General features: G+C 40.7%; 1 protein-coding gene across 1 annotated transcript in view; it reads left to right on the top strand.

Annotated features, from left to right (window-relative positions):
• PIGU (phosphatidylinositol glycan anchor biosynthesis class U) overlaps positions 1 to 27,048 on the top strand; it is a gene marked incomplete at its 3' end in the record, with an annotated part of 93,235 nt that overhangs the window by 43,592 nt on the left and 22,595 nt on the right. Inside the window, exons 7-9 of the mRNA XM_084247656.1 lie at positions 4,782 to 4,879; positions 24,489 to 24,643; positions 26,058 to 26,201. Coding sequence (XP_084103782.1) covers positions 4,782 to 4,879; positions 24,489 to 24,643; positions 26,058 to 26,201 — 397 coding nt within the window. The remainder of the gene's footprint in view (positions 1 to 4,781; positions 4,880 to 24,488; positions 24,644 to 26,057; positions 26,202 to 27,048) is intronic.

Genomic DNA, 27,048 nt, shown 5'->3' with positions numbered 1-27,048 from the left:
TCAAGTCAGATTTATTTTGTACTCTGCCAATGTTCATTACCCTGTTTTATACTTCTTAAGTTTTCCTTCCCCATGAACATTGGTTTTCTTTTATATGCTTTCCTTTTTAAAGACACATGAAATCGGGCCTCCCCTGGTGGCGCAGCGGTTGAGCGCTAGACTGCAAAGCTGCCCGCAGCCTCTGCAGTGCTGGTTCAGTCCCCAGCCGCCCACATGCGCGAGGGTCCCACATGGCGCACAGACCTCTCCTGCCACCCGCTGCTCCCCTCAGCAGTGTATTTCGTCAGTCTGCCTGTTCTGTTCCCTACTCTGGCTCTGGTGAATTCTCACCCTCCTGTGCTTCTGACTGTATCCAGTGCTTGTATAAATAAATAAATAAATCTTTAAAGACACATGAAATGCTGTGTATCTCTAAATGAGATCATTCATCATATGTGCCAGGCACCGTGCTAAGTGCTAGAAATACAAAGAGAATTGTATTGCCCTTGAGAAATTCAGACAGAGTATGGGGAGAGAGACACATTAGCTAATTATTTTTTTTTAAGATTTATTTATTTATGCATACAAGAGCTGGGGTATAAGCCAGAGATACAGGGGGATAAGAGGACCCACCAGAGACAGAGTGGGGAACAGAACAGTCAGATGACTGAAATACACTGCTGAGGGGTGCAGCGGGTGAGACAGGAGAGGTCTGCTTCGCCATGTGGGTTGCTCCCTGGCCAGCCGGGGATTGAACTCGTGCTGCAGAGGCTGAGAACTGCTTCATAGTGTGGTGTTTAACCCCTTGTGCCACCAGGGAGGCCCTGTTATTCCTTTTTAAAAATTTATTTATGCATGCAAGAACTGGGGTATAGGCCAGAGGTGCAGGAGGGTGAGTGGATTCACCAGAGACAGAGTGGGAAGCAGAACAGGTGGATTGACTGAAATACACTGCTGAGGGGAGCAGTGGGCGAGACAGGAGAGGTCTACTGCACCATGTGAGTTAGCTCCCTGGCCAGGGATCGAACTCATGCTGTGGCAACTGCCAGTAGCTTCATAGTGCTGAGACTTAACCCCTTGTACCACCAAGGAGGCCCACATTAGCTAATTTTTATAAGACAGAGACAGTATTGAATGAGTTAAGAGAATGGGCATTGGAATTAGCTGTGTGGTTTTGGATACATACTTAACCTTTCCTTTTCTGTGTCTTGATTTCTTCGCCAGTAAAATGGGTAGAATAAAAATGTGTGGGAAAATAGAGCTTTTATGATATTATATTTACTGGGGGCTTTTTTTTTTTTTTGAGTCGGGCCCTATTCTTGATGCAAAGAGAGTAACTGCCTGGCACCTAGTGTGATGAGTAATGTTAGCTGTGATCTTTATTATTATCATCTTTGTTTAGGTCTCATAACAAGGAAATAGCATTCACTCACCACTGAAGGATGGGTCTCTAAGAGGGAAGGTAGGGAAGGATCAGCTGAAGCAGAAGGAAGAGCCTGAGAACAGACATAGAGGAATGAAAGACATAATGTTGTCCAAAATTGGGGAGTGATCTGTGTAGCTGGAAGACAAAGTATGTGTAAGAGCACCCTCTTATGCAGAGCTACTGCTGGGGAAATAGGACCCAGCTAGTGAAGGGTCTTGTTTGCTATTGGAGTTTGAACTTAATCCAATAAAAAAGAATCATCAGAAGTCTTTAAAGAGGACCTTGTCATAATCTAAATTGTGTTTAGAAGGCTCCTTCTGGTATTTCTGTAAAGGGTGGACTAGATGGGAAGAGGCTGGGGAAACAATTAAGAAGAAGGAAAAGGCTTCTGAAAACTCTTGGTGAGAGATGATGAGACACAGTGGTGATTGGTGCTGTGGTTTAGGAGTGTGGGAGCTGGTAGAATGAAGAGTGGCTGGGGTATTTGGAAGGATCTTCATGCCACTAACCAGCAAAGATACTAGCAGAAGGAACAGGTTTTTCCTTCCTAGTGATTTCTTTTTTGTTTTTTTTTTTTTAATAGAGGCATGTTTTATTTATTTATTTGTTTGTTTGTTTGTTCGTTTGTTTTGTTTATACATGCACTGGGTACAGTCAGAAGCGCGGGAGGGTGAGAGAATTCACCAGAGCCAGAGCAGGGAGCAGAGCAGGCAGAAGGACCGAAGTACACTGCTGAGGGGAGCAGCGGGTGGCAGGAGAGGTCTGCACGCCATGTAGGACCCTCCTCCGGTGGCCGGGGAGCAGCCAGGAATCGAACCGGCGCTGCAGAGGCTGCGGGCAGCTTCACAACCCAGCGCTCAACCGCTGCGCCACCGGGGAGGCCCCTTCCTAGTGATTTCATCCCAGGAAGAAAGACAGCTTCTTCCAGATCTTGGGAACAAATATTCTAAAACTTTCAAGTCCAATCTATCAGGCTATGAGCCATTTCTTCTCTCTTGGGCTTTATAAATAATTGGTTGCTCCAGACAAACAATTACTGATCTCAGGCAATAAGGGCAGGAGGTAGCTGTGTTTATTTCACTCTCTGGTGTCTCCTGGGGGAAAAAGAGATGAAAGTCATATGTTTGTTTTCATTTTTAAGAATGGGTGGGGCTGGAACATTAGCCTTCCTCCTCAGGTAGCAGCACATGGGCCTCCTCTGTCTCCAACCCCCAAACTCTGATAGAAAACCATGTTTAACAGGGTAAAGGCCATGTTAAATCAAAAAGTTCTTTCCAATTTTTTCCCTCTTTTAAATTGTTTCCCACAAAATGTCATGCACAATTTTGGCCAAATCAAGTAATCCTGAGCCCGTGCTAGCTGTTGGGCTGCAGAATCTTACCCACCACTGCTGTCTTCCTATCTCAGAGTGGACATGGTTCTGGTTCTAGGTATCTGTGGCTCAGCATGTATGTGTGGGCCTTTGCTGGTAAGCACTGCTTGACTGGGCATGACCCTGTCTCTGCCTAGTCATACAAGTGTCCTGGATATAGGATGTCGTACCAGCCATGGTGAGACAGCCTGCCCCATACAGTTCTGTCCTTGGCCTTTATACTCCAGCTTCCTCCTTTCTCTGCCTTTCTTCTCCTTTGTTTCAGCCAGGAATTATTCCTTACTATAAATTTCTTTGGTTTAAGAGATAGGCCACTCAAAGTTCTTTTCTCTCCACTCTATTTGAGGTAGTCAAGTTTATAACCTTCCCTCTTCCAAGACAGCTCCTAGACATTTCAAGTATATATACCACTTTGGTGGGCATAAATCTGTATGGATCATCTTTTGTCTGTCTCTGGACTTGGGTTGGAGGGGGCATAAAATTCTTTGTACTGATTGACATGATTAGTTTCTCCATTTATGAAACACCCATTGAAAGGATGTCTTATTTTTGGTAAACAGTTGACCCTACACTAATAAGAATGATGATGGGTATTGCCATTTTATGAAACATAATCAGGCACCAGCTTTGTTTTTTTTAATATATATATTTTACATCATTTTTCATTTTTGCACAATGTATGTGTTTTCATCTTGGTTATAGTCCTCATACAATTCCCACCCACCTCGCTTTGATCCCACTCTCTCCTCCCACCCCTGCAGTGTGTCTCTGGTTTATAATTGCTTGTTGATTTTGATTTTTACTTTATTATAATTAGTCTTTTTCCTGGTTACTTATTTAGGTTTTCTAAATTCCTGCTATGAGTGAGACCGTCTGGTATTTTTATTTTTCTTTCTGGCTTATTTCGCTGAGCATGATCCCTTCCAGGTCCATCCATGTTGCTGCAAATTGCATGAGTTTATCTTTTTTGATTGCTGAGTAATATTCCATTGTGTATATGTACCACATCTTCTTGATCCAGTCATTTATTTTTGGGCATTTGGGTTGTTTCCATAGCTTAGCTATTGTAAATAGTGCTGCTATAAACATAGGCAGGCACTGACTTTGAATATTAATTGCACCCTGCTGCTTTCTGAGCCACTTTCAAACTTCTTATAAACTGGATTCTCAAACCTTGACTTTAGAGTGCTCTCTTGTCTTGAGCAGTGTGGAAGGGAATAGCTTTTTTATTTTTAAAGAAAACTGTTTTTTCTTATGACAAGAACAAAGAATGTTCATTATAAAAAGTTTAGAAAATACAGAGAAGCAAAAATGAAAAACCATTCATAATCCAACTACCCAGGGAAAAAATACTGTAAACTTTGTGGCTTAGCTGTTTATGTTGAATCTTTTTTAAAATATATTTATGCATTTTTTTTAAAAAGTGATCATCATATTTATCTCTTTCCACATCATTGCAAATTCATTATAACAGCAATGTTCATTGATTCCATAGTGCTCCATTTAATGTTGGGGGACATTATTTATAAAAATGAATATATTTTAATTTGAAAGAAAAAAAGAGACATGAACTGAAGATAGTACATAAGGAAGGGGGGTTATAAAAATAATGATGGGTGTTGCAACATCCCAAGAGATAGTTTTCAGTGCTCTGAAAAGCACAAACAATAATTGTTAGCTTTATTAATGGTAAGTTAAATAGGAGATGGATGTTAATTAGCTTGATCCCTTTATTCACTTTTGGGCTAAAGTTTTATAAAACCTTTATGGGTCTGAAAATTTTACAAGAAATATACCTATGATGTCTCAGGTTGCTAAAAGTAAATGGTTTTGACTTCCTTGCTTTCCTTTCATTGAAAATCAAATCAAGAAGACACTTTCATTCTGTGTTAGTTTGCACAGTACCGGGAGACATTTGGTAGGCAATTATTTGAGCATTTATGGAGTCTACTCCTGGTCGATGAGAATGGATTATCCCATACATATTCTTATTTCTTTTTACAGGTAGTGCCTTCCTCAGTGCTATTTTTCTTGCCTTAGCAACATACCAGTCTCTCTACCCACTCACCTTGTTTGTCCCAGGACTCCTCTATCTCCTCCAGGTAAGCACTTGCTGATCAGAAGCCAGCACTTAGTTGGCATCTAATGTGAGTCCTGGCCCCTCTTTGGGGGAAGGAAGGGCAAAGGTCAATAAAGACAATGGGACTGGGTCCCCAATTCAAGCTTGCTTCTAACTGAAAATACAAAGAAACTCTATGAACTTTAAACAAAGTAGACCTAATAGTTATAAAGTTCTAATTATGTATGTTATTACAAATATGTAAGTGCATTTCATTTTATGTATTTGTAGTTGGGATCAACCAGCCATCTTTTATTCTCCCTTTCTTGCTAAATGTTCATAAGCCTCCTCTCTGAGCTCATTTACTTAAACTTTCGGTGTAGTAATATTATATAAGGTTTTTATAGGGATTAAATGTAATGGGCACATGTAATGCAGTGCTTGAAACATAGTGGGTGATCAATAAATCAAAGAATTCAAGTTGCTGACATTTACTGAGAAATGACTACATGTCAGGCACTATGCTAATCACTCTAAAGGCATCTCATTTCAACTTCATAAGAATTTTATGGGGTAGGTGATATTATTAACCATGTATTAGTCTAATATTAGCCATATCAGATGTATGAAGTATAACTGGAATGTTGGGTAGTTTACACCTCCAGTATGCCTAAGGTCACACGGCCAGTAAGTGACAGTGTGGAGATATGAACTCAGACATCTGGGGCAAAAGCCTACTCTTTAAATGTCTCTCAAATAAGAATACAAACATCATCTTTTTTTTAAAAAGATTTATTTATTTATTTATTTATTTATTTTACTTATTTATACAAGCACTGGGTACAATCAGAAGCGCGGGAGGGTGAGACAATTCACCAGAGCCAGAGCAGGGAGCAGAGCAGGCAGAAGGGCCAAAGTACACTGCTGAGGGGAGCAGCGGGCGGCAGGAGAGGTCTGCTTGCCAGGTGGGACCCTCCTCCAGTGGCCGGGGAGCAGCCGGGGATCGAACTGTCGCTGCAGAGGCTGCGGGCAGCTTCGCAACCCAGCGCTCAACCGCTGTGCCACTGGGGAGGCCCACAAACATCTTCTTAAGAACAAGTAACTGCTTGCAGGCCCATGATCCACGTATTCTCAGAAGAGAAATATTTCTTGAAAGAGTTTGAGGGGAGCAGTGCCAGAATTTAAATGAAGATGTGTCTGATTTCAGAGCCTTTTTGCTTAATTATAAACACTGTTGTTTGAACCAAGTATGTACCCCCATTTATTGAAATAGGCCTTTTGCTTATCATTTTAAGTGACTTGTTACTGTATCTTTGTGTTGATGTACCTATGATACATGGTTAGCTTCATCTTTCTCCTATTCAGAGAATTTGAGATGTGCCCTATCACTAGTAGTATAGAAATGTATTTTTCTTAAAGTTATTTCCAACTGAATCATTGGCCCCAAAGGTATGGGAAGTTTCATAGTTATTATGCAGGATGAGATGATTCACCAGAAAACCTGAGCTAATTTGCAATGCCACTCTCAGTGTCTAAAGAGAAAGAAAATATTTCCTTCCAGGCTGCCTGCACTAACTTCACTAATTTGATTTATGTTTGTCATTTTAATAGATGTATCACCATACATATAATGAAGTCTTTTGCTTTTTCCACATAACACTGTGCTGTCTATAATTTCTTTTTTTTATTGTTTAGAAAATCTGAGCACTAAAGAGAATGCATGCACCTGGGATTTTTGTGCAACTGTTTATTAGATAAATACTATAGAAATATATTATTCCTACATATGAAATGACAAAAAATCTTTAAATGGGCTTGTTAAGTCAATTTCTAAATACCATTTTACGTTAAACAGCTTTTGTTTAAAACTCCAGGATATTTCTTGACAACAGTGTATAGTACAACTGACTCATTAAATCAGATAGCTCAAGACAGTCACTTTATTTGGTCCCTCCCTCTACCAATATTTACTGAACACCTCCAGTATGCTAGATTATGCTATGTTAGGCTCTACAGATAGAAAGCAATTGCGGGTTGCTGAGCAGGGCAGTCCTCCACTAAGTCTGTTCTGGCACAGCCTGTGGGGTGTGCTGAAGTTGGGAAAGTTAGACCATCTTATTAGATTGATTCAGAGAGGGAAATTGGGGGCCTGAAACAGTGCCGGGGAAAATGGAGAGATGAAGGACTAGAGGCAGGTTTTTAGGAGGTGAAAGTGCTTGTGCTTAGCAGCCATCTATATATAAGGAAACAAGAACAAGAATTTAAGATGTACTTAAGGATGCCATCCAATTTGTGCAAAAATTAAAGTTCCAGCCCATACTGTATGTCTTTATCTCTGTCTACCTATCTACCTATTTATCTACCTATTTATCTATCTATCTATCTATCTATCTATCTATCTACCTATCTATCTATCTATCTGGCTGGCAGGCTGTTTGTCTGTCTGTTTTCATATAAGTAGATGAAGTGACCTTAAAGACAGTAGGCTTTTTGTGTATTTGGAAAATCAGTCCAGTCACATCCAGGAAATAAACCGACCTATTTAAATATGAGGTATAGGGCATCACTGGTGGCGCAGGTGGTTGAGCGCCTCTATGTGAAGCTGTCCGCAGTCTCTGCAAGGCCAGTTTGGTCCCGGCTGGCCAGCCGGCAAGGGTCCCACATGGCGAACAGACCTGTCCTGTCACCCCTTCCTTTCCCCTCAGCAGTGTATTTCGGTTGGTCTGCCTGTTCTGTTCCCCAGTCTGTCTCCGGTGAATCCTTTCACTCTCCCCCACATCTGGCCTGTACCCCGGAGGGTGAGAGGATTTACTGGAGACAGAGCCAGGAACAGAACAGGCAGACTGACGAAATACACTGCTGAGGGAAGCAGCGGGCAAGACAGGGGAGATCTGCTTCACCATGTGGGTTCTTGCCGGCCGGCCAGGATGGAACCAGCATTGCAGAGGCTACGGGCAGCTTGACAGTGCAGTGCTCAACCGCCTGCGCCACCAGGGGAGACCCTAAGTAAATCTTTAAAAAAAAAAAAAAATGAGATATAGAACAGAAGAGGAAATTACCCACTAGGGCTGAGTTCTGCAGAGACCAGAAAGTGGACCTTCTTGGCCTGAGTTTCACAGAGATCCATAGCTCCAAGGGGAAAAGCTAGAAGTAATGGGTGGGAGCTACAAGCAACTCAGTATAAGGCAGTTGCAAAGTATTCCTCAAAGACTAAGTTCATAATTATGCTAAGTTTATAATATTTAATCTAGGTAACATCATATATGGTTGACTATTGTATTAGTTTTTCAACTTTTTGAAAAACAAAAAGAGGGAAATAAAATACAGGCTTTAAAGTTGGCTTGGCTTGGGTATTTATGAGCTCTGGCCCTGGGAAAGTGACTACTTCTCCCTGCCTCAGTTCCCTTATCTATAAAATGAGGATAATATAGGAGTTAACTGCACAGAGTTAATGCATGCCAAGTATTCAGAACAGAGTCTGATAATAACTCAGTAGATATTAGTTGTGATTATTGGTATTCAGATGTTTGTAGAAGGGAAATGGTCATGGTCTAGAGGTACATGGGTAATGCAGGGAAGGAAATAACTCACTTTCCAAAGAAAAATGAACTGTAAAAAGCAGTTTTACTTCTTCCTTTGACACTGCAAACCTGTTTCCATTCTGCTGGTATACTTTTTAGAGGGTACAAAAGACAAGTGATAGACAAGCTAATATCTGCTCAGTGCCAGAGGCAAAGCTGTTTTTCTCTTCCCATGTGAGTCACAGGAAGGCTTCAGGATCAAAGGCCAGGGATGCTGCATGTGGCTCCCTGGTGAGTCACTTAGGAAAATGGTAATTTTGAGCTCATCTGCTCCCTCTTCCCCAACTTTACTCTTCTCTGACCTTGGCTTAGGGCCTGGTTTCCAAAGTTGAGAGAAGCTTAAAACGTCATGCTCTTATAGCATACAAATAAAAGAGCCTTAAGAGACTATAGACCAAGAGACGATGGTGAAGGATACACCAAGTGCAGCAGACAGGCTGAGGCTGGCAGAGGCTCATGTTGTAGTCAGGAAAATTTCTAGTTCCTCCCTTCCTTTTGCTTGGGATTTCTAAAGCCTTCAAATCCCCCTCCCTCCCCACTTAGGTAGTTTGAAGTCTTTATTTTCTTTGAAAGAAAAGTAATAGAAACCAGGGGAAAATAATACCTTATATGGGCTTTTATGTTTCCTGCTTTAATCTAATCTAAACTCTTATCTTTGAACCAAAAAGGTTAATCCTGTGATTTCTATACTTTCTGGAGCCTGGGAAGGTCACATGACACTACCTTGTACCAAAGGAGCCAAACCCAATCTAGGCCTGTCTCCATACTTTCTTTGGGGCTTGTTTAGAATTTTCACATCTTAACTTTTCTTTTCCCTGCAACTTTCTATTGTTTCTGCTCATTCCAAGAGGGGACCAAGGCATAAGTGTCAATTCTGTTAACTTCTTTTCATTTTAAAGTAGATAAAAATGAGGGTAAGGGGCCTCCCCCGTGGCGCAGCGGTTGAGCGCTGGGTTGCGAGGCTGCCGCAGCCTCTACAGCACCGGTCTGATCCCCGGCTGCTCCCCGGCCACCAAAGGAGAGTCCTGCATGGCGCGCAGACCTCTCCTGCTGCCCACTGCTCCCCTCAGCAGTGTGCTTCAGTCCTTCTGCCTGCTCTGCTCCCCGCTCTGGCTCTGGTGAATTCTCTCACCCTCCCACGCTTCTGACTATGCCCAGTGCTTATATGAATAAATAAATAAATAAATAAATAAATAACTCTTTAAAAAAAAAATGAGGGTAAGGGCATAATCATGCACTTGCAATAAACTTTTCTACCAGTTTTATTGCCTATAATATACCTGTCATATAAAGTGTCTGTGTTTGAAATTTTATAAATATATAAAATAAATCTCCTGGGTCTCAAAATGAGACTCTACGAGCCTAGGTATAAAAAACATTTGTTAGGTTTCAAATTTCTTTGAGTTTATTCTGATAACTGACTTTCCCCCCTCTCATACCATGCTTCTGTTTATTGCTTTAGAGAGTTGAGGAAACGGGGTGGAATGAAGATAATTATACATTCCTCCTTTTCTATATTATAGTTTGACTTTTCCTGAAATAGTCTGAGAATTTGCTTACTTCCCTAGCATGCTGTTATATGTTAGTAACAATGTGACTTCAGAGAGAGAACTACTAATTAAATTTCTAGATTGAGGAGGCATAGCCCATGGACTGGGATTTTGTTTGACTCTAATGTTTAATTTTTTTTTAATTAGTTGTCAATATTTTCAAAAATCATATTAAAAATTTACATTTCTGGCTTCTTTTGAAAAATTGGAAGATATGTCTCCTTTAGTCAGGGCATACTCTGTACAGTTAACCACTATCTCTGTGCTTCATTTCTGTCATACTGTTACTGGGCAGGGGGCGGGGACCCCCAAACTGGCCTGCTCTAAATAGGTTCTGCCATCTGCCGTGACACATCAAGACAAAACATACTCTAGTGTTTAAAGAAACTTTAATATAATTAGTGTGCAATAAAGAGAAGAGAAAGGAAAGAATAGATAAAATAGTTTTCACACAAAACACCCAAAGTTACCCATCCTCTCATGGCTAAATGCCCAGTAAAACAGGGTTGGCCAAAAGCAGGACTGCTGAAGCCCAATAGCTTGCCATATGTCTAAGGCACCTTCTGCTGGGGGCCCATGGGAAAGGAGCAGAAGAGGCCAGACAAGTCTGGAAGGAAAAGAGCAAAATCAAAAGCAAGATAAAGGCTGCCACTGTTAACCTCCCCAGGGTCTCTCACCCACTGCTGTTTCAAGTGTCTCCTTCCATGTTCCCCAAGTTCCTGGTACCAGTTCAAAGCCAAGAAGCAAACACAGCTTCTTCACATGTCCCTCTGCTCCATGTGTCTCCTCCAGGCCTTCCTCTTGGTCTCCTTCCTATTTCCCAGGCTTCTCTTCACCTTCTTCTCTCTGCTCAGTCCACCCTTCCTTGGGTAGGGCAGGGAACCTGAAACCACCCCTTTCCCCTGGGGACCACCCTGTTATAACACTTCACTCATTTTTTACCTGTGTGCTCCCTGTAGGTATTTGAATATATATGTGTATATGTATGTGTTCATGTCTGTATTTATATACACTAAAAAGTTTAGACACAATGAGCATCCTTGGGGCCTAGATTGTGATCTTAAAATGTCATTTACCTATTTTTTTTTTTTTGGTGACTTTTTTTTTTTTTTTGTATAGAGGCATGCTTTATTTATTTGTTTGCTGGTCTGTTTGTTTGTTTTGTTTATACATGCACTGGGTACAGTCAGAAGCGCGGGAGGGTGAGAGAATTCACCAGAGCCAGAGCAGGGAGCAGAGCAGGCAGAAGGACCGAAGTACACTGCTGAGGGGAGCAGCGGGCGGCAGGAGAGGTCTGCGCGCCATGTGGGACCCTCCTCCGGTGGCCGGGGAGCAGCCGGGGATCGAACCGTCACCGCAGAGGCCGCGGGCAGCTTCGCAACCCAGCGCTCAACCGCTGCGCCACCGGGGAGGCCCTGTCATTTACCTATTTTAAAAAATGGGTTTTCTTAGAGAAATGGCTGATTCTAGGTTTAGGGCAGGAAATGAATGGGATGATCCTGGAATGCTGTGATACCAGATAACAAGGAAGCTCTCAAAGACTACTGTGGTTATCACAGAAAGACTCAGAATTCAACTTGAAGATCACTGACCAAAGATGAACTATTTGGGTATTAAAAAGAAAACCTAATTGGGCCTCCCTGGTGGCACAAGGGGTTAAGACACAACCTATGAAGCTATCTGCAGTCTCTGCAGCACAAGTTCCATCCCGGGCCAGGGAGCAACCCACATGGCGCAGCAGACCTCTCCTGACTTGCCCACTACTCCCCTCAGCAGTGTATTTTGGTCAATCTGCCTGTTCTGTTCCCCTCTGTCTCTGGTGAATTCTCTTACCCCTCGCACCTCTGGCCTGTACCCCCGTTCTTATATGCATAAATAAATTTAAAAAAAAAAGAAAACCTAATTGATCAAATTAGAAAAATTCATTGGCAACTAATTCATTATCTTTTTTTTTTTTTTTTTTTTTGTGGGACCCTTGCCAGCGGTGGGGGACTGAACCAGCGCTGCAGAGGCTGCGGGCAGCCTCGCAGCCCAGCGCTCAACCACTGTGCCACCAGGGAGGGGAGGCCCCTAATTCATTATCTTTTATTATCCTCCCAACTCATTATCTTGAAAACTGAATACAAAGGTAAAAATTAATCATTCATCCTGCCTTACCTGTACAACTAGGTAACCACATAGTAGGTGAGGAAAAACATCTGTAAAATTATTACAGCTTACAAATGAAAACAAGTTGATAAGCATGATTTTACAACACAGTTGACCAAGGCATTGAGCATTAATAGCTACTAACATCAAAGAGAACACATCATGCCTGCTGATGAAAGAACACACTCCCACACCAAAGTTTTGCCAAAAGGATCAAATTCAAACTTGCTCAGGTGTCTGGATCCAGATGCCAATTGCAAAAATCAAGTCCTATACATTAAATGCCCCAGGTTCTTCAACAGATGAATTGTAAGAAAAGAAAATAAAGACGTGAATGGGAACTGAAATGGAGTGGGCGATCTGTAAATTAAGACTTAGAAGTTGTATTAGTTTTTTAATAATGGGCAAGACCAAACTATAGTGTAAAGGAATGCATATTTAGATGGAAATGAAGAAATGCAAGGAAATGATTACTGCGAAAGCCAGTATAAATGTTTATTTGCAGGGAAGAGGTTATGGTTGGGACAGGGCAAAGAGAGAGTCTTGGGGAATGGCTAGAAATTTCTTTCTCTTGACCTGGGTAGTGATTAAAATGATGTTTGCCTTATAGTTATTCACTAAGCTATAAATTTGTTCTAAGTGGGGTTTTGTTTTGTTTTTGTTTTTTGTTTTTTGCTTTTTTTGTGTGTGTGTATGTGTTTTTTCATTTTCAGTTTTATTTTACCACAAAAGGGGTTTAAAAAAAAACTGATCAAAATGTTTAAGACAGCATTCTTCCATCCCTTCTGTTTACATCTTTTTTATTTTAAGTCAGCATTTGCTATTGGGCAAAAGAAGTAGGTAAAATGAATGCTCATCTGTCCACTGGGAAATTTGCAATGTCGACGTCTAGCTTAAATTTGACTCTAGAATATATAAATAACAAATCATCAAAGGATTGCTTGAGTTTCTTTTTAAAGAATTTCAGGCATGCCTCACTTTATGTAATAGGAGTAGTCCTAAAAGATTAAGTGTAAGCCTAGTTTTTATAATTAGACTCAGAAAATATTCCACATTACTTTATATTTTTAGGGCTCTATTCCCCAAAGCAAAACTCACTGTAAGAAAAATCTTAAAGTCAAAATTATACCTAAAATTTAATGTACATTTTATAATCATAAATTTACCAGAAATAAATTAATTCTCTACTCAAACATCCGCAATAACACTTCAGTTCTCACAGAGCACTGAGAACATGGTGGCAAACAGAAACATGGGGGCAGATGATGGGATTTGCAAAGAGTGAAACCTCCTTTCCTGAAGATGACCTTAGGACTCTCCTGAGAAAGCTATTGGGTTGTCAGAAAAGTCATGATGTATTTTTTGTTTTTCAAGCAAAAATTCATCATAATTCTTCTAACAACCCAATACTTTTTTTTTAAGATTTATTTATTTATGCATACTAGAACTGGGGTACAGGCCAGAGGTGGGGGGGGTGAGAGGATTCACCAGAGACAGAGTGGGGAACAGAACAGGCAGACTGACTGAAATACACTGCTGAGAGGAGCAGTGGGCAAGACGGAAGAGGTCTGCTGCGCCATGTGGGTTGCTCCCTGGCCAGGGATGGAACTTGTGCTGCAGAGGCTGGGGATAGCTTCATAGGTTGCGTCTTAACCCCTTGCGCCACCAGGGAGGCTCAACAACCCAATGCTTTGACGAGTCTACCTGACTCAGTTCTTCATGCTGCCCTTTTCACTTCCTGCCTTTTTTTTCTTTTTTAAAATATGTATTTCATTAATAGGGAGGAATGGAAAGCAAAAGAAAACTTTTGCTTTCAATTGTTTCTTCCCTCCTGGGCGTGTAGTTTCCTCCTTCCTCCCTTTCCTCTCTTCCTCCTTTACTAGATGGCATCATTTTCAGGAAGAGAGATCAAGATGATCAAAGGCAGGTAGAACTCTAGAATGGAACTCAGATCATAAGTGCCCTCCTCTTTGAATTTATCTACGATGCCTCCTTTTTGATAAATTGTTTTCTATTCCAGAAATGTATTCTCTTGAAACTTTGTTCTTTTAGAATATGATTGTCCAATAGAACTTCCTGTGATGATGAAAATATTCTGTATGTGTTGTCACAAGCCACATGCAGCTACCGAGCACTTAAAATGTGATAGTGGGACTAAGGGATGCTGTTTTTAACAAATTTAATTTTAACGAATTTTTTTTTCTCTCTCTTTTTTTTTTTTTTAAAGATTTACTTATTTATACAAGCACTGGGTACAGTCAGAAGCGTGGGGGGGGGGGTGAGAGAATTCACCAGAGCCAGAGCGGGGAATAGAACAGGCAGACTGACAAAATACTCTGCTGAGGGGAGCAGTGGGTGAGGCAGGAGAGGTCTGTCGTGCCATGTGGGATCCTCACCGGCGGCCGGGGATCAAACTGGCGCTGCAGAGGCTGTGGGCAGCTTCTCAGTCCAGTGCTCAACCGCTGTGCCACCAGGGGAGGCCCAATTTTAACAAATTTAATAAATAATTTTTTTTTCCAGTAATTTAAATTGCCACATGTGGTTAGAGAGGGGCCGTAGGTTGGATCAGTTTCCTTTCCCCTCTGTATCTGTTATCAGTCATGTTATCTCCAGCTTTCCCATTCTCCTTAAAGTCTTTACACATGGAGTTATAATATCTAGGTTTATTTTATTTTATTTTTTTAAAAAAGATTTTATTTATTTATTTATTTATGGACCCAAGAGCTGGGGTGTAGACCAGAGGTGCAGGGGGGATGAGAGGATTCACCAAAGACAGAGTGGGGAGCTAAACAGGCAGATCTACTGAAATGCACTGCTGAGGGGAGTAGTAGTGGGCGAGACAGGAGAGATCTGCTGTGCCATGTGGGTTAGTTCCCTGGCTGGGGATCAAACTCGTGCTGCATTAGCTGCTGATAGCTTGATAATGCTGAGTTAACCACTTGTGCCACCAGGGAGGCCCTATATCTAGATTTATTTTAAAATACTTATGCGTAGACCATGTGATAGTGTATATGTGCCAGTTAATTTCAAACTAAACTCAAGGGGCATTGAGTTACTGGTTTTTTGATGTATTTTACATCATTGTTCATTTTTGTACAATGTATGCTTGTGTGGTCTTTCAGGTGTATTCCGCGTAATAGTACCATCACCAGTATCATCACCATGAACCATCACCACAGTCTCTTGTGCCCTTATTCTCCCCTGTATTGGCATTGAGTTACTTTAATGAAGCACCCAATCCCCACAGTGATCCTCTAGCTGTAGAACAGAAAGGCCACACTCCATAGGCAGCTACTGTCAGTTCTTCAGTTCTCTAGTTTGATTGATTTATTAATTTATTTTTACAATTTATACTTTAATGAAAACACTTTCTCACCATCTTTAAACAAAAATGATTTCCACTTTTTAATCTGAAACTGCTTTGGCATTTGGACTTAGTTGCCTTGTAGTCCAGAGGACTTAGGTGCCAGCCTACCACTAGTGCTTGAGGCACCTGTTACTGAGTCCTCCTCCGCAGGAAGTCCTTGCGGCAGCTGTAGGTGCTTGATTCTTTTTTTTTTCCTTTTGGTTTGGGTGCTTGATTCTTATCAAATATTTAATTACTTTCAGTTTTGCATTCACTGAAGGGATATGAACTTGAAAAGTATGTGCTTTTTCTAATCCAGGCAGATTTACTGAAATGCACTGCTAAGGGGAGCAGTGGGCGAGACTGGAGAGGTCTGCTGTGCCATATGTAGGTCAGCTCCCTGACTAGGATCAAACTCAGGCTGCAGTGGTGATAGCGTGAAAGTGCTGAGACTTAACATCTTCACTGCCAGGGAGGCCCTTTATCTGAAATTTTTGACTTGGTAAATCTGTGACAAATCAGTCTGTGCAAATGAGAGACTCCACACCTTTTGTCACAGTCTGTAGTCTAGGGGGTTGTTGGACTCCTGAGCACAAAATCCCTGCCATATATGGTGACTATTCTCCCTAGGGCAATGACTGCTGAATGTTCAGGCTGAACTTCTGTAGCTCGATTTATGCTTTTGCTCATTAGCACAATAAATGTGAGGAGCAGATTGGGTTTTTGTAGGCTAGATTAGTATTTTACTAACTAGCAGAATAAATATTAGACATAAACTTGGTGGTTAAATTGAAGTATTCAAAAAAAGTGAAATTGTCTAAAATATTTTCGAGACACATCCTACTTAGATGAAGAGGGACTAAGAATCTAGGAAGACCTGTAACTTCATCCCTTGGATATGGTGCCTGAGACTTAATTCCTAATCAGTCCTTTGTTAGGAGAATTTCTGGTTGTCTGATGTGACTCCTAGAACAACAGAACCTTGACTCTGAGATATTGTCACTTCTGTCTTGAGTAAACCTCTCTCAGGTGATGATTGTAACAACTAAAAAGGGGGCCTCCCTGGTGGCACATTGGTTGAGCGCTGGGGGATAGTTTAAGCTAGCTTCTAGAATAGTTTGTGTGAACTGTTTGTTAACCTGCTTGCTAATGAGTCTTTGTTTATTAAATGCGGATAAGTGTGCCATAATCCGGTCTGGAATTTGTTCTCTTTGTGGTGAGAGTGTAGAGGGAGCTAACCCTCATCCACCCCACACTTTTCCAAGGCAGTTGTTAAAGAACCTATGTAGGGGCCTCCCTGGTGGTGCAAGGGGTTAAGACGCAACCTTTGAAGCAATCCGCAGCCACTGCAGCACAAGTTCGATCCCCAGCCAGGGAGATACCCACATGGCACAGCAGACCTCTCCTGACTCGCCTGCTGCTCCCCTCAGCAGTGTATTTCAGTCAACCTGCCTGTTCTGTTCTCCACTCTGTCTCTGGTAGATCCTCCCACCCCCCACGCCTCTGGCCTGTACCCCAGTTCTTGTATGCATAAATAAATAAATCTTTAAAAAAAAAAAAAAGAACCTATGTAAAGACCTATGACCCACATGGCTTAGATCCTGTATAATTTCTGATTTGAATACTCCCTACCTCTCTAGGTTTATCTTGTATCACTTCCCTCTCCATACACCTCAAGCCACACTGGCCTTTTTTAGTCCTCCAATGTGACAAGCTCCTTCCCACCTTAGGACTGTGCCCATGATGTTCCATCTGCCTCAAATGTAATTCTTCATTTTAAATTATCTCTATTTTATAATAACATGTATAATAAAATAAAGACCAGTGTTCCCACTACTCTACTTAACAAATATATTATTTCGAGTACTTTTGCAGCCCCGTGGCTTCCCCTTTCTCATTGCATCTCCTTCCCTCTACCCCAGAAGATATAGCTACTTTAATCATTCTTGTGCTTTCCTTAAGAATTTTACCACGTGTGTGTGGATGGCTAAACAGTTTACTTAGCTTCATATTTTCCCACCATTTTATAATGAAGAATTTTAAAAAGAGAGCAAATATGGACATTTAATTACCACCTAGATTCTAGCATTAACGTTACCAATTTGCAGTCCTCCCTGGTGGTATAGGGGTTAAAGTCTCAGTTCTTTCAAGCTATCACCAGCCCCTGCCACCTAAGTTTGATCCCCATCCTGGCCAGGGAGCTACCCACGTATGGCACAGCAGACCTCTCCTATCTAGGCATCTGCTTCCCTCAGCAGTGTATTTCAGTAGATCCACCTGTTCTGCTCCCTACTCTGTCTCTGATGAAGCCTCTCACCCCCTGTACCTCAGGCCTGCACCCTACTTCTGGTATATATAAATTACAAAAATAAAAATAAATCTTTAAAAAAATTACCAATTTGCTCACATATTCATTTTTCTATTCATCAATTAGTCCTTTTTTTTATGCAGTTCATAGTATGTTGCATATGTCATGCATGCCTCTAAATAATTCAGCATCTATATCATTATATAAAGCTCATTATCTATTTACAATTTATTTTGCTTGAGGTAAAATTTACATACAATGAGGTATACAAATATTAAGTATACCATTGCATAGACCTGCGTAATCAAACCCCTGTCAAGTCACAGAATGTTCCCTCAGGCTCCTTCCCAGTTACTTCCCACCCTGTCCCTTCAGGGACAACTGTTCTGATATTTTTTTAAACCACAGACTGGTTTTGCCTATTCTAGAACGTTATATAAATGGGGTAAACGAGATAACTCTTTTGTATAAGGCTTTTTTCAGTCAGTTTATTTTTGAAATTCATCCATGTTGTTGCATGATTTCCTTTTTTATTTCTGGATAGTTTTTTGTTGTGTAGCTATACCACATTTTGTTTATCTGTTTCTTATTGTTGGAAAGTTGGCCTGTTTCCAGTTTCTGTCTGTTATGAATAGAGCTGCTGTGCACGTTCTTGTACATGTCTTTTAGCGAGCTTACATTTTCATTTCTCTTGGATAAATACTTAGGACTGGAATTATTGGGACATAAGAACATGTGTATGTTTAGGTTTACTAGAAACTGCTAGACATTTTCCCAAATTGTTTGTACTATTTTACACCCCCACCAACCAATAATAAGAGTCTTGGGCCTCCCTGGTGGTACAGGGAGCACTCCCACCATTTGTCTCAGCGCTGTCAGGCCTGAGTTGAATCCCTAGCTAGGGAGCTAACCCACATATGGCACAGCAGACCTCTCCTATCTCATCCACACTCTCATCCTGTCCCATTGTAACAGGGTGGTCCCCAGGAAAGGGGGAGGTTCCCTGCCCCACCCAAGGGAGGGTGGAGCTGAGCAGGAAGAGAAGAAGCTGCAGAAGCGACTGAGGAAGGAAGCAGGATGGAGCCAGGAGACCTGGAGGAGGCACATGGAGCCTAGAGACACGTGAAGAAACTGCACTTGTCTTTTGGTTATAGACTGGGTGACACAGATGTGGGTGAGACCCATGGGGAGGTGACAATGGCAGCTTTTATCTTGATGTTGATTTTGCTCTTTTCCTTCTGGGCTTGTCCGGTTGTTTGTGACCCTTTTCTGTGGGTCCCCACTGGAAGATGCTTTAGACTTGTGGCAGGCCTTGGGGCCTTGCTCTGGGCCAATCCCATTTGGATGGACTTTTACCCACGAGGGGATGGGTAACTTTGGGTGCTTGATTTAGAAATTAGATTCTTTGCCTTTCCTGTATTGTTTCCTAGTTTTATTAAAGTTCCTTCCCCTTAAAGTCTCCTATGTTTTCTGTTGATGCGGCGGATGGCAGAACCCATTTAGAATAGGCAGGTTTGCGGGGTTTTGGGCTGCCCCTCTCCCTGTCCTATAACACCCTCAGCAGTGTATTTCAGTAGACTTGCCTGTTCTGTTCCCCACTCTGTCTTTGGTGAATCCTCTCCCCCCCCACCTTTGGTCTGTACCCCAGTTCTTGTATGCATAAATATATAAAAATAATCTTTTAAAAAATGATTCTAGTTTACAATAATTCCTTACCAATGTTTGGTGGCATTGGTCTTTTTAATATTAGCCATTCTGGTGGGTTTGTATTAGTATCTCATTAAAGGTTCAGTTTTTTGTTTGATTAAAGGTTTTACTTTATTTTTGAAAATTCAAACTTGTATTCAACTAATACAACCTTTAAATATAGAAAACAAAAATTGACACAGCTAGGAGAAAATGATAAACCAGCTATCAGATTTTAACACAATTCTCTAAGAATAAGCAGCCAAAAATTTTAATAATTACAAACTTTTTTAACATCACAATTAGCATGCTTGATTTTATGAAGGTTAAAAGCAAAGGGTGCTGTCTTTCATACAGCATACATATACTGTAGAATTCTCTGATTTTTAAAATTATCTGCAAAGTATTTTTTTAACCAATCTGGCAGCAGTTTTCTCTCTATTTTTAAAAACTTTACATTTTGAGTCAATTTTAAACTTAAAAAAATAACTTGCAAAAGTAGTTTATAGGAAGGCTTTTCTTCTATCACTTACCTCACTTCCCCTAATGTTAACACCTCACTTCCCCTAATGTTCCCCTAATGTTAAACTTAAATAACCATAGCATAATTATCAATAACAAAAATTAACATTTATGTAATATTATCTAAACTACAGACTTTATTAGAATTTTGTCAATTTTTCCACACTCAGGTGTGGTCACCGTAGTTCTCCCACCACCAAAGCACCCACAGTCCACTTCCCAGCCCTTCCCCCCACCCCTTGTTTGTCCCTCTTCTCACCTCTGCATCCCCTCCCTTCATGGATGCCTCTTATTTATGGTCAGGTTTCAAGGTTTTTCTTTGTCTGACCCTTTATTTGGTTTCTCAATATTCCACATATAAGTGAAACCATCCAATATTTATCTTTTTTCCTTCTGAGTATTTCGCTTAGCATCAACTCTTCCAGCTCCATCTGTCCTGCTGCAAAAGAATGTTTTTCTTCCTTGATCTGGAATTGCTTTGAATCTGTAAATTGCTTTTGGTAGGATGTTCATTTTGATAATATTGATTTTTTTCCAATCCATGAGCAGGGATCTTTCCATTCCTACTATCTTTCCATTTCTCTGTCTTCAATTTCTTTTGACAGTGTTTTATAATTTTCCTTATGTGGGTCCTTCACCCCCTTTGTTAGATTTATTCCCAGGTATTTAATTTTTTTTTTTTTTGGTACAATTGTAAATGGGACGGTTTTCTTAATTTCTTCCTCTTCAGGTGATTGTTTGCATATAGAAAGACAACTGATTTTTGTGTATTGATTTTGTAACCTGCTACTTTACCAAATTGGTTTATTGTTTTATTTTTCCCTGAAATTTTTAGGGTTCTCTCTATATATTATCACATGATCTGCAAACAGTGATAGCTTTACTTCTTCTTTCCCAATTTGGATTCCTTTGCCTAATTGCTCTATCTAGGACTTCCTGTACTATGTTGAATAGCAGTGATGAGAGAGGACATCCTTATCTTGTACTGCATCTTAGTGAGAAGGCTTTCAGTTTTTCTCCATTAAGAATGATACTTCCTGTGGGTTTGTCACATATGGCTTTTTTATGTTGAGATATGTTCCTTTTATCCCAAGTTTTTCAAGGGCTTTCATCATAAATGCATGGTGAACTTTATCAAATGCTTTCTCTGCATCTATTGATATACTCATATGGTTTTTATCTTGCTTTTTGTTGATGTGGTGAATTACATTTATTGACTTTCAGATGTTGAACCATCTGTTGTGTGTCCAGGATAAATCCCGCTGGGTCATAGTGTATAATCCTTTTGATGCATTATTGGATTCATTTTGCTAATTTTTTATTGAGGATTTTAGCATCTGTGTTCATTAGAAAGATTGACCTATAGTTTTCTTCTTTTATGTTGTCTTTATTTGATTTTTATATTTGATATTTGTGATATCAGCCTCATTAAATGTATTTGGAAGTATTCCCTTCTCAATTTTTAGAGAGAATTCAAACAGAGTAAGTATTAGTTCATTTTTGAAAGTTTGGTAGAACGTGCTTGTAAACCCATCTGTTCCTGGGCTTTTTTTTTTTTTTTTAAAGATTTATTTATTTATTTATACAAGCACTGCATACAGTCAGAAGCGCGGGAGGGTAAGAGAATTCACCAGAGCCAGAGCAGGGAACAGAACAGGCAGACTGACGAAATACACTGCTGAGGGGAGCAGCGGGCGCAACAGGAGAGGTCTGCACGCCATGTGGGACCCTCGCCCGTGGCCGGGGATCAAACAGGCTGCAGAGGCTGCGGGCAGCTTTGCAGCTCAGCGCTCAACTGCTGCGCCACCAGGGGAAGCCCTGGCTTTTGTTTTTTGATAGTATTTTGAGTACTGTTTCAGTTTCCCTGCTTATAATTGGCTTAAGTTTTCTATTTCTTCCTTATTAAGTCTTGGCATAATTCAAGGATTTGTCCATCTCATCTAGATTGTTGAACTTTTTGGCATATAAATGTTCCTAATAACCTCTCTTATTATCCTCTGGATTTCTGCTGTGTAATTTCTCCTCGTTCATTAATGGGTTTTCCTCTTTCATTATTTTAGTTTTCTCCATTTTTCTTTGTGAGCCTAGCTAAGGGTTTACTATTTTGTTTATTTTTAGAAAGAACTAGGTTTTGTTTTCATTGATCTTTTATACATACTGTCCTTTTGACTTGTATTTCATTTATTTTTGCTTTAATTTTGCTTTAACTTTTGACTTGTATTTCATTTTATTTTTGCTTTAATTATTTTCTTCCTAATACTTGCTTTTGGGTTTTTTGTTCTTTTTTTAAAGATTTGTTGGTGTGGGGCAGCGTGTGTGAGAGGCTTCACCAGAGACAGAGTGGGGAACAAAACAGGCAGATCTACTGAAATACACTGCTGAGGGGAGCAGTGGGTGAGGCAGGAGAGGTCTGCTATGCCCTGTGGGTCAGGTCCCTGGCCAGGGATCGAGCTTGTGCTGCAGTGGCTGCTGATAGCTTCATAGTGCTGCAACTTAACCCCTTGTACCACCAGGGAGGCCTGGTTTTCTTGTTCTTTTTCTAAGAACTGACATGTTATAATGTTGATCATTCTAAACAATAAACAGGGACATCTATTCATTTGTTGAAGTGTATTTTTGTGTCTTTCAGGAGTACTTAAAAATTTTTCTTGAATAAGTTGTTACACATTTCCTATTAAATTTAATTCTAACTTTTAATATCACTTAATACTATAAATGTGATTTTCTCTGCTCTTGTGTCATCTAGTGTTTATTATTTGTGCATATGAAAGCTATCTATATGTTAATATTATATCCTGTTACTAAACTGAATTATTATTTGTTATTTTTATCATGAGTGGTTAAATTTCTTTATTTTCTGTATAAAGATACAAGTAGGATTTTTTATGTTTAAGTTGCGTGTGATACATATATTAATAGTTTTCCTTATATTGAACTAACATTAACTTTTTAAATACACTATCTGGTTAAGCCACTTTATCATCTTTTTCCCATGTTGTTGAAATATTAGATATTTAGTATTTTTATACTTGTGTTGGTAAGTGGCTTCAGTATCAGGCTTAAAGTATTTGCTGTGAAAGAGTTAATCTAAGATTAGATTCATTAGCTTCTTGAATATTCGTAGAACTTTACTGTAAAGCTAGCTGGGCCTGCTCTTTTCTTGATGGGAAAACTTTTTCATTACTAATTTGATTTCTTTAATAGTTATAGTACCATTCGAATTTTCCATTTCTCTTTGAATTATTTTCCTAATTTTATATTTTATACTTTCAGAAAAGTTGAAAAAGTAGTATATTAAATACCCTATATTTAGATTTTCATTTTGCCACATTTTCTATATCTATGTCAATATATGTGTTTTTCCCTTTGACTCATTTGTAAGGAAGTTATAGACAACAAGATATATTAACCTTAAATACTTAGCAAGAACTAGAACATTCTAGTGCCTCCCTGGTGGCACAGGGGTTAAAGTCCACGCTGTCAAGCTATTGCCAGCCAACCACTGCTGCCTGAATTTGATCCCAGGCCAGGGAGCTGACCAATGCCACAGCAGACCTCTCAGGTTTCGCCTGCTGCTCCCCTCAGCAGTGTATTTCAGTCAGTCTGCCTGTTCTGCTCCCCACTTTGTCTTTGGTGAGTCCTCTCACTCCCCCCCCCCACTTCTGGCCTGAACCCCAGTTCTTGTGTGCATAAATAAATAAATTTTTTAAAAAGATTTATTTATTTATTTATACATGCACTGGGTACAGTCAGAAGCGCGGGAGGGTGAGACAATTCACCAGAGCCAGAGCGGGGAGCAGAGCAGGCAGAAGGGGAGGGGAGCCGCGGGCGGCAGGAGAGGTCTGCGCGCCATGTGGGACCCTCCACTGCCGGCCGGGGAGCAGCTGGGGGTGGAACCGGCTTTGCAGGGGCTGCGGGCAGCTTCGCAACCCAGCGCTCAACCGCTGCGCCACCGGGGAGGCCCTAAATAAACTTTTTTAAAAAACATTGCTTTATGGCATAATTTAGGTAGGTGGTAAGTCTTTGGAAGTGCCCTAAAAATGTTTTAAAAGAATGTGAATTTTCCGTGTATTAGGTATGCTGTTCTGTATAAGTATCATGTTTTAGGAGATCAAATTTTTTGATTACTAATTTTTTGTCTGTTCTACCAATTATCGACTGATGATATATTTGTGTGTTTTTCCTTTGCAGTTTTGTTCATGTTTGTTTTATATTTTGAGGCTATGTTATTAGATACATACGAGTTTAGAATTATTAAATCTTTTGATGAATTGAACCTTGTATCATCATGGATTATTTTTATCTCTGAAATACATTTTACATTAAAATCTGGTTTTTGTCTGGCAAAAAAATTGTAACTTAAGCTAGTTTTCTTTTGGTTAGTGTCTACCTAGCATATCTTTTCCATCCTTTGATTTTCAACACCGGGGAGGCCCTATCTTAAAGCTTAAGTTGATAACCATTCTCTATCCTTGATGTCCCTAAATGTATCATTTTGCTTTCACTCCTAGCGGCAGTACATCCCTGTGAAAGTGAAGAGCAAAGCCTTCTGGATCTTCTCTTGGGAGTATGCCATGATGTACGTGGGAAGCCTGGTGGTAATTGTTTGCCTCTCCTTCTTCCTTCTCAGCTCCTGGGATTTCATCCCTGCAGTCTATGGCTTCATGTAAGTAATGACCTCATTAGAAAATTTTGAAATGTAGTTTGGTTCTTACAGCTCACATGGAATTAGAGGGAGAAGTGAGCATAGGGAATATCTAGAATAGTGGTCCTCAAATTTTAGTGTGCATTAGATTCATTTGTAAGGCTTGTTAACATCTAGATTGCTGGGCCCTCCCCACAGAGGTTCTGATTATGTAAGTCTGTGATAGGGCCCAAGAATTTGTATTTCTAACAAGTTTTCAGGTGATGTTGATGCTACTGATCATGAGAATCCCTGGTCTAGGACATTCCTTCAATCTAGTGGAATTCAAGAGTATCCTTTAGGAATGTATGAATTCTGTGGGTATGCCAAGAGAGATGTTGCTGCCCAAGCCTTAAAGAACTCACAGCTCAGTGAGTGATAGGCATTCTGGCAGGGCAGGGCACGAGTCTGGAGTCGCAGAACACCCCTTGGGGATTCTGGACTGCAGAGCTGTGTTAAATCCTGATTAACAGTAACTTAGTAACTTTCAGCTCTTCATGCTCTCCCTTGGATAAGATTTTGTACTTTCTGGTTAAAATCTTTTACTGATTTCTGGCTGGGCTAAATTGTGTTCCTTACTTCGTTCACAGGAAAGGAGATATAGTTACAGCAGGAGGCAAACTTGTCCTGTGTGGAGGCCTGGATCAGTGAAGTCTGACCAAGAGCCTTTACTATTTCTCCCTCTCCATATTTCAGTTGTTATCCCTTTAAAATTGTGAAATAACATCAGTTTCAACTCTGTATTTTAAAAAATAAAATATATAATGTGAGTTTTATTAGAAGAACCAGAATTGCAGCTGATCTTTATCTAATATAGCTGGACAAAGAGTTTCCCAGTTAAATGTTTCTCAGATGAGGTCTGGGATCCTAGCCAGACCTTCCCATGGTTCATCAAGCCCCCAGAGGTCTCTGCAGTGTCAAGCTTTCAGTCTTCTGGCTCCTGCTGGGGAAATGGAGCAGGAACAGGGAGGAGCAGGACCTTTTAGTCTGTTCCTGTAGGCAAATCTCTAGAATGACCAAAATAGATACTGTTTATTTAAAACCCATTCCTCTTTAGTTACAATACTGAGTATCTCCTGGTTTTACATTTGGGTGGTAAAAAGGGCCTGGACTTTTGATTTCTAGCATGAATCACTGCTTTATTTTAGGTCTTTGATTCATGCCAGAGTTTGGATTAGCTCTTACCGATTTTAGTTTATTAGTCTCTGTGTCTCTGCCCCCTCCTTTTTTTGTTCATTACCTGTATTCATTGTACCTGGAGAGCCCCTCATCTCTGTAAGGACAAAGATCCTTGGCTGCCAAGCAGTGACCAAAGTCTTCAGGAGAAAACCAGGCCAAAGGAGATCATTTATAACTTTGCTTTCTTTTTTCTCTCCTTTTGTTTTCTTCATTCCAGACTTTCTGTTCCCGATCTCACTCCAAACATTGGTCTTTTCTGGTACTTCTTTGCAGAGATGTTTGAGCACTTCAGCCTCTTCTTTGTATGCGTGTTTCAGATCAACGTCTTCTTCTACACCATCCCCTTAGCCATAAAGCTGAAGTAAGTGGTTCGACTTGCTGCTTCTTCATCCACAGAGCCATCTGAGTGTTCCCTGCCGCCCGGGAGCCTTACAGGTGGTCTTCACACTGGGAGCTTCTGCCATCTTTGCCTCGGTGCCAGTGTCCTTTGCCAGCAATAGTCACACACCGATGCAGACTTCAGAGAGGGTGCTTTAAGCCCTGATATTTCCTGTGGTCTCCTCACTTTGGGGTATTTAACCCCAAAGTTGGCTGCTGCTGAGCTGACTCACTGTTTTGCACTAGAGCAAGGGTGTAACATGGGCGAGTGTCTTTAGGAAAAGTGGATCTTGTTTGATGTCTTCTATGAGTGGCCCACTGCCAGATTATCTGAGGGGCTCCAAGATATGATGGTTGGGTCACTTGTAGCTGTAATTAATCTTTTGATCAGTTCCCCTCAAAAGGGTTTCCTAGGGAGCCCCCTTCTGCAGTGTAAGAGAGCCAGCATTTGTTGAGCCCTGCTCCCTCCTAGCTTTCTAGACTCTCTGAATTGTAATTATACTGAACCCGCCCAGCAGCTATTGGAGGAAGGCATTATTTTATTATCGTGACTCCCACTTTATAGTTGAGGACACTGATGCCCAGAGAATTGGAACAATTTTCCCAGAGTCACATAGCTAGTAAGCACAAACTGGGATTCAGACCCAGGCTTGTCTAGCTCCAGAATCTATGCTCAAGCCTCTACCATGACAGACTTCTGAGAGAGGTCACTGGTAGTAACCTCTAGAAATGATTCTGCTATCCTAGGTAATCACAGAAGGGAAAACATGCCAACAAGCACTGACAGTTATGCTTAGATTGTCTAGAAAATCTGTAAGAGAGAGAGTTAG

This window comes from Talpa europaea, assembly GCF_964194135.1.
Source record: "Talpa europaea genome assembly, chromosome: 11".
Lineage (NCBI taxonomy): Eukaryota > Metazoa > Chordata > Mammalia > Eulipotyphla > Talpidae > Talpa > Talpa europaea.
The sequence above is the reverse complement of the archived record's forward strand: the minus strand, read 5'-3'. Positions and strand labels throughout refer to the sequence as shown.